This window comes from Periplaneta americana, chromosome 1 (assembly GCF_040183065.1).
Source record: "Periplaneta americana isolate PAMFEO1 chromosome 1, P.americana_PAMFEO1_priV1, whole genome shotgun sequence".
NCBI lineage: Eukaryota > Metazoa > Arthropoda > Insecta > Blattodea > Blattidae > Periplaneta > Periplaneta americana.
Window position 1 is genome coordinate 211,593,283 of NC_091117.1, and position 15,083 is coordinate 211,608,365.

Below are 15,083 nucleotides of genomic sequence, written 5' to 3' on the forward strand. Positions count from 1 at the left end.
TATTTGAATTTTTCCACCTCTTCGAAGGATAAATCTCCAATTTTTATAGTTCCATTTCGTACTATATTCTGGTCACGAGACATAATCATGTACTTAGTCTTTTCGGGATTTACTATTATTATTATTATTATTATTAGTATTATCATTTTAGTACTACTATTACTCATTGCTACTCTTGTTTCTATAATTATATTTAATCACACTATAATAAAATTGATTAATTCTCGTATAAATAGTAGGGTAACAGTTTTTAATGTCATTTGTGTTTCGCAAAGTACAGCTAACATAGAGGGGTTAATGCATAGTGAAGGACTACGTGTTTTTCTGTTTCAGATTCTGCCAAATTCACTCAACTTTTCGAAGGAAGCATTTTTATATATGTTGAAAGATGACACATACAACATTTATGTTTGGAAGACACGTTATGAAAGAGTAAGATGGAGGTATGGAGTGGGAGATTCAATGACACGACCAGTGGAGGGGTGAGAGAGGAAAAAGATGAAAACCACACCGTTTCCCCCAAAACTCTTGATTCCAGTATCATACCACATTACAGCCTCACTGCCTCACTAGGATCATGTCCAGCGCAGGCGTTTGAAGCCAGGATTCCAGTTGTGCAACTAATACATAATATACAGTTTTATTGTACATAGAAATGGCTGATCCTGCTCAACCACCCAAAGAGAAGGTAAGGGGCAGTCAGATACATTAGGCCTATTTGTTATTAATGTGTTAAATACAAGAACCGTCTCAATTAGAATCGACTGAAGTTAGATTAAATCGAACTTTGTCTCTTCTCTTAATTACTTAAAGTGTTGTAAACATAAACCACAAAACATTCTATTCTGGTCCTTTGTCGTTCTATTAAAATTTGATTTCCTCTTGATTAAAATTCCAGATCAGACTTAGTAACTATAAATATGTTTTTTTTTTTTTTTTTTTGTTTTACAAATAGGCTAATTGTCAAAGTCTGCTAATTTCTGAACATAGCTCGCTGATTAAGTCACTTCTCCATTGTTTTATGCATAGTTTTCTTATGAAATGTTAAATCCCTTCGTCCTACATCCAGAAAAACTCACAGTTTATTTATCCATCACATCGTAATGAAATAACCCATTGCTATGGTGATAGTATTTAGTATTTATTTATTTAACCTGGTAGAGATAAGGCCATCAGGCCTTCTCTGCCCCTCTACCAGGGGATTACAACTATAATATGAACAATAAAATTACAATTAATATTACATTTACAATTACAATAAAAATTAAAGTACGATAAGATTACCTGATTAATGAAAGCTAGACAATTTATCATAGAAGTTAAGAACAAAGAATATTTTTGTATTTACTGAATTACAAATTAAACCTAGAATAACAAAATTCTATAGTGATGAAATTACCATATACTGAGATATTTTGTGATTAAGGGAACTATTTACAAGAAACCATGTCTGTACGAGTCTCAATTACTGACCAACTGCCTAGTAAGTTTGCGTTTGAACTCAGTTTTATTTCGACAGTCCCTGATGCTAGCAGGTAACGAACTCCAGAGTCTTGGCAGGGCTATTGTGAAAGAGGATGAGTATGAGGAGGTGCGATGGGATGGTATTGTTAGTATTATTTCATGGCGAGAGCGTGTGTTCAGATTGCGGTGGGAAGAAAGGTAAGTGAAGCGAGACGACAGGTACGAAGGAATAGAAGAGTTCAAGATTTCGAAGAGAAGGAGAAGTGAATGTAAATTTCTCTTCTTATCTAGTTTAAGCCAACCTATTGTTTCCAGGGATGGAGTAATATGATCATATTTACGAACATTGCTTACAAAACGTACACACAAATTATGAGCACGTTGACGTTTCGTTTTGTTGTCGCTGGAAAGATCAGTCAGTAAAATGTCAGCATAGTCAAAATAGGGAAATACAAGAGTCTGCACAAGGGACTTTTTTAAGCAAGAGGGAGGATGAACATTTACCCTTTTTAGCATATGGATAATAGAATATATTTATTTATTGCATAAAGCTGTCATAGGTAATACTAGGAGAGGATAAGAGATAACTGATCAATTCTCGAACTACGTAGTATAGTGAATGAGTTTATCTAGGAAGCTCATTTTAGGACTGTTTTCCGAATGCGATAGGAACACTAGAATCTAGGTAAAATTCATAAAATGCTCATCTTAATGAAAATACTTACATTTTCTTATATTATGTAATTAAAATTCTAATTCTGTCTCACTATAGACTGGATAATAACACAATAATGACATTTGTTTTAGAACCAGTTTCGGCAACTTCTGAAAACTAAAAACTTTCAACGTTCGGATATGGTGACGATCGACACATTGTTACATAACTTTACATAACTATTCCAGCGAAGCAACGTGAAAAAAAAAATATCTGAAGAACCGCAGGAGTGTTTTAATCACACATAGGCTACTGTATCTATCATTGACTGATATTCACTTAACTTTATTGCTACAACTCTGACCTTTCTTTTTTGACGAATCTTCTGCATTTGTTTCCTTTTGGAGCCTCTTTCAGCTCTAGCACATTAAAATTATTGAACAACAAAGGGGTTGAAGTTCGTTGATATTCCTTAAAATATTTCTATTGCGTTATTTTTGCAGTCACATTTCACAAGGCTTTTACAACGTACTCTTTATATTCATCAACATTTGATTTTCTCATGTTAACATTCCAATCTTTTAAAATATTTTCAATCATTGAGTTGGGCTTTCTCTTTCAATTCGTAACCATGTACTTCACAGAACTGTTGGAACTGGTACCATACATATTTTCTATTTTTTCCCTGTGTTTTGGCTATGCATTCTGTAATTACTGAATCATTTCGTCAATTGACACTTGGCCAGAACGATTTGTAATGCCCGCCATTTTCACCATGTCTGTTCAATGCACAGGCAAATGTGGAGCTACTAGAGTCCAAAACGATAAACGTGAACCTGAGGTTTCGATATTGTTTTGAAGAATCATGGCTGTGATTGGTTCATATCTGAAGGAAACCGTCATCACTAGAAAGTATGATTACGTATTCAATGTATTCATGGTTTTTTTTTTTTTTTTTTTTTTTTTTTTTTTTTTTTTTTTTTTTTTACTTGGATGAAAAGTAGTAATGATTTTGAATAGGAACTACTTTTAAAATTAATTTTCATTCTTCCTAAACATTTCTCTCGCTTTGACCCCCATCTAAAGTGAAAAATGAAAAAGTTTCCCACTTCCCAACTTTTGAGGGTGTCAATATCTATTTTGAATAGGTCACTTTGAAGTTAGTATTCTTCTTCTCACTTTCGAAAAAATATTTTGATTTCGAATTTTTTCTATGCTTTACTTAGACATTTTTCTATGAATCGTAAAAATTACAGCACGATTGAGTTACAGCACTATCATAAGAGCTACGACATGATAATATTTAATAGTGTGGAAAATAGCGTCCTATACCTGGTAAGGTTTATCTTGTCTCAGTAGCAATAAAACCAAGTCCTTTCAAATGAGGGTGGAGATTATAGGAGCGTTGTAAATTTTCAGGATTCCTTTCAAAATCTTGTTATTGTACAGGCTGCCGGAACTCAATTTCTTGAAAGACAAGCTCAGTGACTGAACTGCACAGTACGAAGAGAGATATTTTGTTATTTTATTTTGCGCTACAGAATGTATCAATTAGTCCCTTCCGCCACTGGATGGATGGACGGCACCGCGCCACTCCCCCATCCCCATAACAACATAGACGAAGTAAGACATATCTCGTTTCTCTCTCTTTTCACAGTGAGACAAGATACATCACACAGCCTTTAGTCTATAGCTATTGATCGCCCGCACAACTACGGCTGCTTTCTTCCTCTCCCTTCTGCATAATTATTCCGATACATCCCTTACCTGATACTCATTTCAGCGAGTGCTGACGATCACTGGTCTATATCATCCATGTAGCTGTTGTTTTCATAAGCAAAGTAAATAATAAATCTCGCAATTGTATAATACAAAAATAAATAAAAATGTGATATTTAAATAAAATGCCATTTTCTTCATCTTTGCAGAAAAAGAGGAAAAGTGAAGTAAAGAAATCAGATCTACCTGGAGGTAAAAAGGCAACCGAATCAAACTCACTAGAAGCCAAAGAAAAAGCTGCCAGTCGGAAAGCGTCAGCCACTGCTGAAACAGCACCTGGACCAAAACCTGTAGTGAAGGCAGAAGTTGAGTCTGTGGAAGAAGTAAAACCAAAAGAAAAGAAGCCTAAACCGATCCTAAAACCGGTAGCTACTGTTGAAGTGGAATCTAGTCCGACACCACCGCCTACCTTGAAGCCAGTAGCCACGGTAGAAGTTAACGAAGAACCAACAGCGAAGCCATCACTCAAACCTGTCGCCACTGCGGAAGTTGAGGTTGAGGAGACCATTGCACTCGGGAAACCTAAGCCAAACTTGAAACCAGTTGCTACTGTTGAGGTTACAGAAGAAGAACCCGCGAAGAAGCCAGTTCTGAAACCTGTTGCCACAGTTGAAGTAGAAGACGACGAAGGCAATACACCACCAGCTAAACAGCCTCTGACGCCTGTTGTGTCAGTTGAAGTAGATGATGATGGATTGCCGTTTAAAAGTAGGAAAGCCAGTTATGTTCCACCTAAGGCTGCTACTAGGAGGGATATAGATTTACTTTATGACCTGGAGAATGAGAAGATAGCTGAACTCAGAGAGGTAAGGACAATTTAAATAGTTTCTGACATTTCTAAATTTGGTAATTTCCTGGAATGAGTCACTCCTATGTGCCGTTTTTACAATACAATTGAAATTTATTCGCTCGTTTTCATACTCTCTCTCGCTATCATAATATTAATACTCGATCACAACGCGATAACACGATAGAAATTCCACTTCACACATCATCTCTATATTCATCATCTTTCACTGTTGCTACCTCTCGTCACTGGAACTCTCTGCCGCCTGAAGTCAAGGGCTGCCGAACATTGAAATCTTTCAAATCCAAGTTAGAAAATTATCTTATGACGAGTTGCCAAACTAACTTACTATTATGACAAGTGTTGTATTCATGTTTCCACGTATTCAATTTTTATGTTCTAGTGATATTTAACTTATTTTATATTTTTGTTTTCATATTTTCCGATAATGGTATATCTCTAATGTGATAAGTTGAGCTATATATAATCATAATTTTCCTTACTGTGTGTACTTAAAAGTATTGTATTCATTGTATGCTTTGTACTGCAATATTTTATTACTACTATTAGTATTATTATTATTTATTATTATTATTATTATTATTATTATTATTGTCTTATTTTTTATACTTTGTATGTCTCATTTATTTTGGCCTGCTGTTCACATTTTATTATGCTTTTTTCTTTCTTTCTGTATGTTATATATTATGTCTGATTTCTACTTACTTGTTGTTTACATTTTATTATTATTATCTTATTCAGTTTTGTGTGTAAAATTGTAGTGTACTTTGTAAATTTGTAGTGTTTTTGTAACGTAGTTTTACTCCTGGTTGAGTGTTAGAGAAGGCCGTATGGCCTTAACTCTGCCAAGTTAAATAAATTATTATTATTATTATTATTATTATTATTATTATTATTATTATTATTATTATTATTATTATTATAATTTGTTGACAATATAGTGGCCGTAAGCATTGAAACTATTATTGCGGTGTTTATTCTATATTATGATTCACTACACCGTCAACATATCCTTCAGAAATACTAGAGAACTGTAACACTTATTTCCACTAACAAGTGAAGAGTTATTACTTAAGGGGTTAGGTACAGCTTACAGCAGTAAAATTTTTGGAAATATTCAACTTTCTTTTTAATCCTCGAAGTCTGTGACTAGTATTAGTATTTATTTATTTATTTAACCTGGTAGAGATAAAAAAAATTTCCTAGAATCAAGCCTACTTTCCCCATTTCCCTATATTGCGAATGTTTTCCCTAAATGTAGGGAAATTTCTCTAGGGTTGGCAACACTGAGTTAGTTTGATGTATAAGTGCAAGCGAGTTATTCTTATGACGCAAATGTAAGCAGTAACAAACTTCTGAACTGAGTATACTTTCTATGATTAGAATCAACTACTAAAATCATTCTGTTTGTGAGTCACACTTCGAGATGTTTATATTGTATAAGTGCATCTGTTAATCCATCCTTTCTGCACCCGCAACATTCGTGCAGCGTATATAAACCTATATAAACACAACACCAGCGTCAGAAGAACTCAGGTAATGGTCGACTTATATAAAGTGATATAATATTAAACCTTTAGGCCTACCATTTTAGCCACTTATAGCTTCCAAACAAAAACATCAAACTCATGAATTCACTTATAAATCATACAGTAATTATGAAGAATCGAGCCTATTTTGCTTCATGTCACAGCAAATATTGAAAGTGTCCTCCATTTTCATCTAAAGAGAATAATTGGATACTTTAAAGTAGAAGGATGCAAAGTGCCAAAATGAAACATTGGAGATAAGATAAAAAAATGTAGCTATAAGAATAATTATACACATATTTGTGTCATGTTTTTTTTACTGATAGAAAACAGCAATAGTACAGTGTTTACTCATTAATAATAGTGGTATGTAAAGGCATTATTTCTCCATATTTAATTATGTAACACAAATTGTGAAAAGGGTTAAGTAATGGGTACAGTTGCAGTAGAATGGTGCAAAGTCCAATACCTATTTTTTCCTATTCTGGAGCAATTTTTACTCACAGATCTGCCTGTAGAACTGCCTATGCTCCTCATTTGGAAGATAGGAAGTCATTGCTAGTAGATCCCCCCTTCTTTTCTTCAGTAATTTCCCTATTTTATGCTTTAACTTGAAACAATGTGACTGCACATCTTTCATGTTTTTTTTAAGCACTTTAATGGTATGTACTGTTTCACAGAAACACTACCTGCTTTACTAACATCATACTGAATGCAACATGCCTTAGAAATATTCAAGTTCTTGATGGAAATTAGTTGATCAGCAACATCTTGCATAATAAGGAAATATGACTCTAGCATTGAAACGGTTTGAAATGGTTTTACAACTTTAGAAGGCTTTTGTCACTTTCTGTCGTTTTTCAATCAAAGCGAAATCAGAATCGTATTGCAAGAAACTGTGGCCACTGAGAAGGAAACGTTGTTCTATGTGCTCAAATAAACCAATGGCAACTAAAAAGAGACACATGAAAACCATTACACGATTTTTGTTTTCAGCTGCACAGTTATCAGATTCTTCTTGTATGTTATGTCCATATTCATCAGTTTTAGTACACACGAGGCAATCTCATTGGCACCTCTACTCGCGATGCTTTCAGCCCACATACACATGTAAGACTGCATTGTATCACATACACAAACTCCAAAGTTATAACGTGAAAGCTGACTTCTGTAAAACATTTCGCTGTGTGTAAGTTTGGGCACAAACATGACCTGTTGAAGATCCATTGCATTCTATGATGCAGCTCAATAGGGCGCTTACCGTCTGAAACTGCATGGTGCTGGCAACGTAACATCTAAATATCTCTCTTAAGAAACACAAGTGGATGTAGCCTCTTTCATACATCATCCTCCTAGGCACATTGCACTTTTCTGCATAATAATTTCGTTTTCTATGATTTTGGCACTTTGCACCTTTCTACTTTAAAGTATCCAATTGCACTCTTCGCTTTTCAGGCATTTCACTTATTTGAGGCTACACTAAACTTCCTGTTTCAGGAATTTCACTTATGTGAGGCTACACTAAACTTCCTGTTTCAGGCATTTCACTTATTTGAGGCTACACTAAATTTCCTGTTTCAGGCATTTCACTTATTTGACCTTAACAATGATGGTTATATTGATAAAGAGGACTTGAAGAATACATACGTCACATTGGGAAAACCTGACATTCGTGATGATGAAATTCAACAAATGCTGTCTGAGGTAAAGTAAGAATTTCCTAGCATCTTTTCTGTAAAATAAATCTAGTGCATTATATCTGGAATATAAGTATTCAATTTCTCTCTTTCACTCAGGTAATTCTGAATTTGGAACATCACTTCATATGACAGGTGTGACCAGTTAATATTACAATTTTTAATCTGAAATTCTTTTGCAATATACTGAATGTGGCATAAGTCAGATAACCACTGCAAATTATTGTTGATGGTCGCATTTAAGCTAATTAAGTAATGATACAATCTGTGCTCTGTGAAATTTGTTTGGAGTAGTGGCAAGACTGACTTGTTTGTAATAAATGAAAAGCTGGTTTTCGGCTTCCGATTCCATTTATGTATTCACTGTTAGAGTGAGAAACTTTCATTACGAATACAAAATTGTCCACAGACCAGCGCGTGTTTGTTTTACAAAAGTGGTGGCAATTTGATCGAAATTATGAAGATGTAAGTCTGAAGTTACTGTTTGGGAAGGTATATGCAGCGGAGGAGTGATAGGTCCTTAATTTTTTCAACGAAACCGTGACTGCGAATAAGTACCATCATTTCCCATAACTATGGTCCTGGAATACAACTTTACTATGGTCCACGATACAACTATTCGAAGAACATTGTGGAAGTGACATAGACTGTTCGTAGATAGCTGCAATGACTTGACTTCAAACTACAGTACAGCAAAAATATAGATAAACGAGGTATTACGTTATGGAGTACAAAATTTGAATGGACTATAGTTATGTTCCAGAACCATAGTTATAGGAAATGACGGTACTTTCGAATGTTTAGAGAAGTTATGATAGAACTAGACAATAGACCAGTATTTGCAGCAGTGCGAAACAATCTTATTTGGCAGCAATATGGTGCTCCACCTCACTAAGGATTACAGGTCCGTGACTTTTTGAATGAACATTTTGAAGAGCGGATAGGAAGGCGAGAGAAAACTGATTGGCTACTGAGATCACCGGACTTCACGCCATGTGATTTGTAATGTGGGGGATATTGAAGGACAATGTTTATGCCTCACAGCCATTAAACTACAGCATTTAAAGGATTTGATTGAACAAGAATTTGAAAACATTGGTGAAAATGGGGACTTGTGTAACAAGATATGTATGTAAATCAATGTTTGAATGATCTCTTCAATGTTTAGATAACAATGGAGGCCACTTTGAACAATTTCTGTAGAACAACAACTGTTCTTGTATAGGTATTAATCAGTGGCGGCTCCTGCATATTTCTTAAGAGGAGGAAAGAAGTTAACAGCACGAAATGACACCTTCTTGAATGAAACATGCTACAAATTAGCCTACATGCATACATGTAAGACCACGTAGTGTTGGGGTTGGCCTTCCCTTCTGTATAGCAATAATCTGTTCTTGTAAACTGAGTTTCCTAAATTGTCCAAAATATATTATGTTTTCACTTCCATTCATTGTTGAATAATTGCACAAATTAACAATTACAAGGAAATTCACAACCTAGTAGCATTTTTCGAGCACACTACAGCATCACACGCGTTGGAAGAGACTAGCTACTAACTCGTAACCGGAACCGTTTTACGGAAATGGAAATGGGAATGGGAATGGGAAATAATCTGAGGAAAGCGAGAACACTGCACCCATCCACGTGGTCTGTGTTGCCACATGTACATTTTACAAGTTCAGTATCACATGCTTTTGAAGAATGTCAGTTCTTGTAAAGTCATACTATCATTATTGTTCAAAGTTGCCGGTGGCCGATTAATTTTTTATGTTAAAAATGATGTAGTTTGGAATACCTACTTTCAGTTTCAAATATATTTGTACAAAACTGACAACTTGGCTGTTGCCCTGTCTAGTAAACAATGAATAGAAGTGAATTTTAGGGGCCAACTACGTAGAACTACTTCCTATTTGTTTTACATAAATCCGACTTCAACTTTCAAATATCCACGAAAGTTTCAAACCATGAATAGTAGCCTAGCCTATATAAAGTGCAATAAATAATATTTTTGATTTATAATTTAAAAAAGTTTACATGGTGTCTTTCATAGCGTTGCGTTAAAACTGTTTTTGTTGTGTCTCCTCCTAGATGTGTTATACAGTAGTCCGGTTGAATGCAGCATCGTTAGATGGCAGCGGTAGCGAGCTTGCTGCACGACCAGTCGGTTTCTATATTTCCCGCCCATGCGCTGATTCAGAGGAGGATCTCCTCCCTCTCCGTTTATTTACTTGCTTTAAAACTCTGCTTCTTTCTCTGGCCGCTAGTGCGCTGTTGTCTATGTGTGTTAACTGCAGTAAAGGAGGAATGGAGTGCCTTTCCTCCACACAGACAATCTCGCATCTTTCTCACAGTTTTCTACAGCACATGAGCGCGCGTCGTTTCAAACTCGATCAACCGAGTTTTTCTTATAGCTGTGAACTTAAAAATTATCGAATCTTCCTCGAATTTCAAGGCACATATTTCATTTGGTATTTACTTTCAAAAGAAGAAAATGTGAGGAGGACGTTCCTCCCTTCTCTCCCCCGAGGAACTGCCACTGGTATTAATAATATATTAATATTACACTATCTATTTTCGGTTAACTGATTTATGCCCCATTCTGTATATAAATAGCTCCTACAGTTTAAAAGAATGCATATATCACTGGATGTCGTGCAGTAGTGTGTAGAATATAGAAAAATGGCGTCTTCCAAGACGTCGGTGAGGAGAATTTAGTTTATAAGAAACTCTGTAGTGATACCTATGGTGCGCGGTAAAACGGACTAAGTCAGAAATTGATGGTTTTGAATTATGATCTCCATATGAATACAAAAAATGTAATTCTTCAGATAGTATAAAGGGCATGTGTCTATCTTCTTTCATAATGACGTACAATGTCAGATTTCCAACCCATCACAATCCTATTGGCCCTTATTTCAAACTTTGCTTTTGCTCTACTGAAAATTTTTTTCAATTTATGAGATGTCTTTTTTACCCCTCACAATAGAAAGATATATAAACATTTTAATATGATGCAGTAGGCCTAGAATACTCCTTAGAATACTCCTTAGAATTCTCTCTCTAACAAGGACCAAACCAGAGAGCACCATAGATAAAATTTATCGACAATTTCTCGTCCACGTCATCTTCAATTTTTAATCGGTTGTTTAATGAACCTCTATCAACTACGTGGTTATCTATCATCCTTGCGATTTATGAGAACAAAATTACATTTTTAGAGATGAGCCAGAGGATTCTCCATGGGATTACCTGAGGTTCGCCTTACAGTTCGGGTAAACTTCGGAAAAAACTGTAATCAGCCCGAGTGTGACGCCAAGACTACGTCAGTGGCTGTCATTTTGTTAATGAATAATCATTTTACCGCCTCTCATCATTCTGTCTTCAAAGTAATTTCACTTTACTCAAGTCTTCTCATCAAAACTGAAAGGTCTTAGTTGACCATATACAGAGACCAAGCAACAATAGTACTAAAGCTAATGATGGTGGTGGTAATTGTGTTGGCAGTGCTGACGATGTTGATGTTCTATTTCAGGCTATGAATCCTCTAGATTTTGACGCATTTGTAATTTTACTCGGATACAAATCAATAGAATTAGATCCAGAAGAAGTTCTGCTGGAAGCTCTATCTCAGTGGGATTATGACAACTCAGGTTTGATCTCAGAAGACAGGTGAGTACATAAACAGTTTTGTTGGATAATTTAAGCGTTAATGAAATAATTATTCATATTCTCCAAGTATTCATATATTGAAGATTGTCATCTATCTTACTTAAAAACATTACATCACAAGCGATACTTTGAAACTTCGACGCCATTTCATATCCAATCAACAATTTTATTTCAATTAGAACATATTAATAAAGAACCAAATAAAGTACAGTATTTAATATGATGCGACGAAAATGAATATGCATGTACGTATTATGAATTCATATTTCAAATTTTTCTTTCTTAGAATCAAACACGACCTGACGATGTGGGGTGATAGATTTACACAAGATGAGGTAAGAATGAAGTTATTGTCTCGCATATACAGGGTGAACCGTGAATAATGTCATTAATTTCAGGGAGTTATTCTTTGAGATATTTCAAACAAAAAGTTTAATACCATTTTGCTCGTTTTTGTTACCTTTTCGGGATAAAAATGGTTTTATATGAAACATTTCATAGCGTGTTTTGTGAAAGCCATTGATTTAATTCCCAATATTCGCAGTCAATTTAAGAGAGCTGTGTATTATGATAATAAATGATTGAAGCAATTTTAGTTTTGTCCTTTAAATATGCAGAAATGTTGTCCGAACAAATGTAACTTATTTTACTTTCTTTTGTGCGAGATCGTGCGTATTTGCTTGGTTTCCGCACAAAACCAATCCGCGGAAAGTCTAAAATTCCACATTCAGTATTCCCAACCTAACACACATAACAATTTCCCTCTTCTTACCGCTTAAGTGACATATTGATTTTATTGCTTTATGCTTTTAACATATTATTTTTAGAGACGTTCAATATAGTAATAATTATAAATTGGAAACTTACCTCTGCAATTTCACCTAAATTGCACTGTTAATTATTGTTTTTAAATATTTGCAAAAATTAAGTAAACTCTAAATCATTACATAACCTTACCGTTTGTTTTAAGTTCGCATTTATAGACTGGGGAAAAAAAAGACAGACGTATATGACGGCCTGCTGGAGTATAGTAAACACAGAAAACATTTTAAAGCAACAATATTGAAGATAGATATTTTTGTTTTGCAAATTTGCCGTCATTGAACAGAAACCAAGATGGAGATTTCATTGCAACTAATTAGAAATTCCTCTTTCAGGTATGTAATAAACGATCTTCGCACAAAATAATGTACGATACACGAGCGGTAGCCTATGTTTTCTTTCAATTCTCGGAAATTTTTCCTCGAACATGAAAACTTCAACATACCGCTCTTGTAACGCATATTACTATTTCAGAACAAGAAGTTGCATTTGTTCAGATCAAATTTCTGCACATTTATGGACAAAACTAAAATTCATTGAATCATTTATTATCGTTACACATTGTTATTTTAAATTGACTGAGAATATTGGGAATTAATTCAGTAGCTTTCTCAAAATACGCTATTAAATGTTTCATATAAAATAATTTCTTTCTCGAAAAGGAATAAAAACAAGCAAAATTGTTGTTTGAAATATCTCACAGAATAACCCCTTGAAATTAATTAAATTTCTTACGGTTAACTCTGTGTAGTATAATAGCCTAGTAAATCTTTGAAATTATATTATGTTGTCAGTGACTCAAACGCTACATTCCACAGGTTGAAGTGGCATTAGAAGACGCACCAGTCTTTTATCGACAAGATACTGGACAGACCATGATTGATTATGTTCAGTTCTGCAAGATACTTTGTGGACTACGTAAGAAACCTAAAATGCCACAACCTGGTGACTTTGTGCCTCCAAAATGCTGAGAAATACATGTGAAAGGAATGATGGCTATATTTGTAATGTTTAACAACTTGCATATACTTAGTATAATTAAAATAACTGTTTATATGTACTGAAATCCAATAGTTTCTTTGTATTCGTATTGAATTTAATACAATATTGTATGTCTACACAAACAATTTCTTATTATAATTATCCCTGGGAATTGACAAAGAAAAAATATTTTGAGCGGCGATATAGGCTATGCAATGGAGGGGGAAAGGAACTAGCCACCCTACCCCATTACTTCCTGGCTTAGTTATCTCATGAGGTCCACACCTGTGGAGTAACGGTCAGAGCGTCTGGCCGCGAAACTAGGTGGCCCGGGTTCGAATCCCGGTCGGGGAAAGTTACCTGGTTGAGGTTTTTTCCGGGGTTTTCCCTCAACCCAGTACGAATAAATACTGGGTAACTTTCGGTGCTGGACCCCGGAATCATTTCACCGGCATTATCACCTTCATTTCATTCAGACGCTAAATAACGTAGATGTTGATACAGCGTCGTAAAATAACCCAATAAAAAAAATCTCATGAGTGATGCCTTAGTGATATCACAAGGTTCAAACCTGTCTTCGAACAGTTGATTAAACAACAATCAGTTTAAAAAAACTCGTAACCACATTCTAATTGAAGGGTTTTTTTAAAACAACCGTAGTCCAAAACCATAAATTATCAGGAGAAACAAAAAACTATCTGGCATGGATGTTGTTGGCACTTCAAGTATGAAATTCATCATGCCATTTCTTAAAGTGTTGTAGAAACTTGGGAAAGCTGAAGTATATAACTTAAATTACTCATAGAAATACATGTGTAAATGTAGCTAACTGTGGACAATGGTTGTTTTAAGAAAAAATTCTCAATTGTCTGAAGCCTACAGCTTGGCCCTCCGAAGTGGTGTACAAAATTGAAAAGGGTCATAGTTCTGCCATCTATCCGCAATATGCGGAACCCGAATCACGCAAGTGATGACGCATATTTTGGTGGTTTTCTGGTTATTTTTGTTCTATTACTTGGTGACATTTGATCTGACGAGTCAGCGACTCTGCACATTGTCATTCTCTGCCAGGTTTGCCATACGTACGACTATAGTCGTAAGCATATGACTTATTCGTACACATGATTATTTTGACTAATTGAAGGGTTCAGAACCATAGTGGGCCAAGCGCCATTTATTAAAAAACGGAGAAAGCAAGGGTTAAAGTTAAGTGAATATCATAGTTTAATGAAGATTGACATATTTAGTTTGAATGTGTATACTTTATATTACTTGCTATGTTTCCATTGAATTATGGTGATAACTTCATTTTAACCCTTGTTTTCTACAGTTTTAGTAAATGGAGCTTAGCCCACTATGGTTCTCAACCCTTCAATTGCACGAGGTATGACCGAACTCTATGTTGTACGCAATTTTGTACGACTATTTTATTGAAGGAACAAAATTATTTAAAGGGATGAAAGGTGCTTTGAAAATCAATATGGTGACTACGCTTGCCATGCGAGTCATAATTTGTCATCTTCAGCTCTAGGTTTCATGAATACTGCGCGGTTATATCAAAGTAATATGAGTTCAGAGATCTGCTAACTTCCTTGTACATTCGACAATGGAAGTCTTTTATCAATGAAATAGTATCGCGGTAAGATTAAGAATTCTAAACGCGCCAATATCACAGCGGT

General features: G+C 35.0%; 1 protein-coding gene across 1 annotated transcript; it reads left to right on the top strand.

The window, feature by feature from the left end:
- Window positions 1-467: 467 nt before the first annotated feature.
- On the top strand, window positions 468-13,550 carry LOC138707662 (uncharacterized). Its single transcript, XM_069837396.1, has 6 exons — window positions 468-688; window positions 4,048-4,704; window positions 7,817-7,939; window positions 11,465-11,601; window positions 11,888-11,936; window positions 13,242-13,550. The coding sequence occupies exons 1-6, from the start codon at window positions 656-658 to the stop codon at window positions 13,392-13,394; spliced, it is 1,152 nt and encodes a 383-aa protein (XP_069693497.1). The 5' UTR covers window positions 468-655; the 3' UTR covers window positions 13,395-13,550.
- Window positions 13,551-15,083: the final 1,533 nt, after the last annotated feature.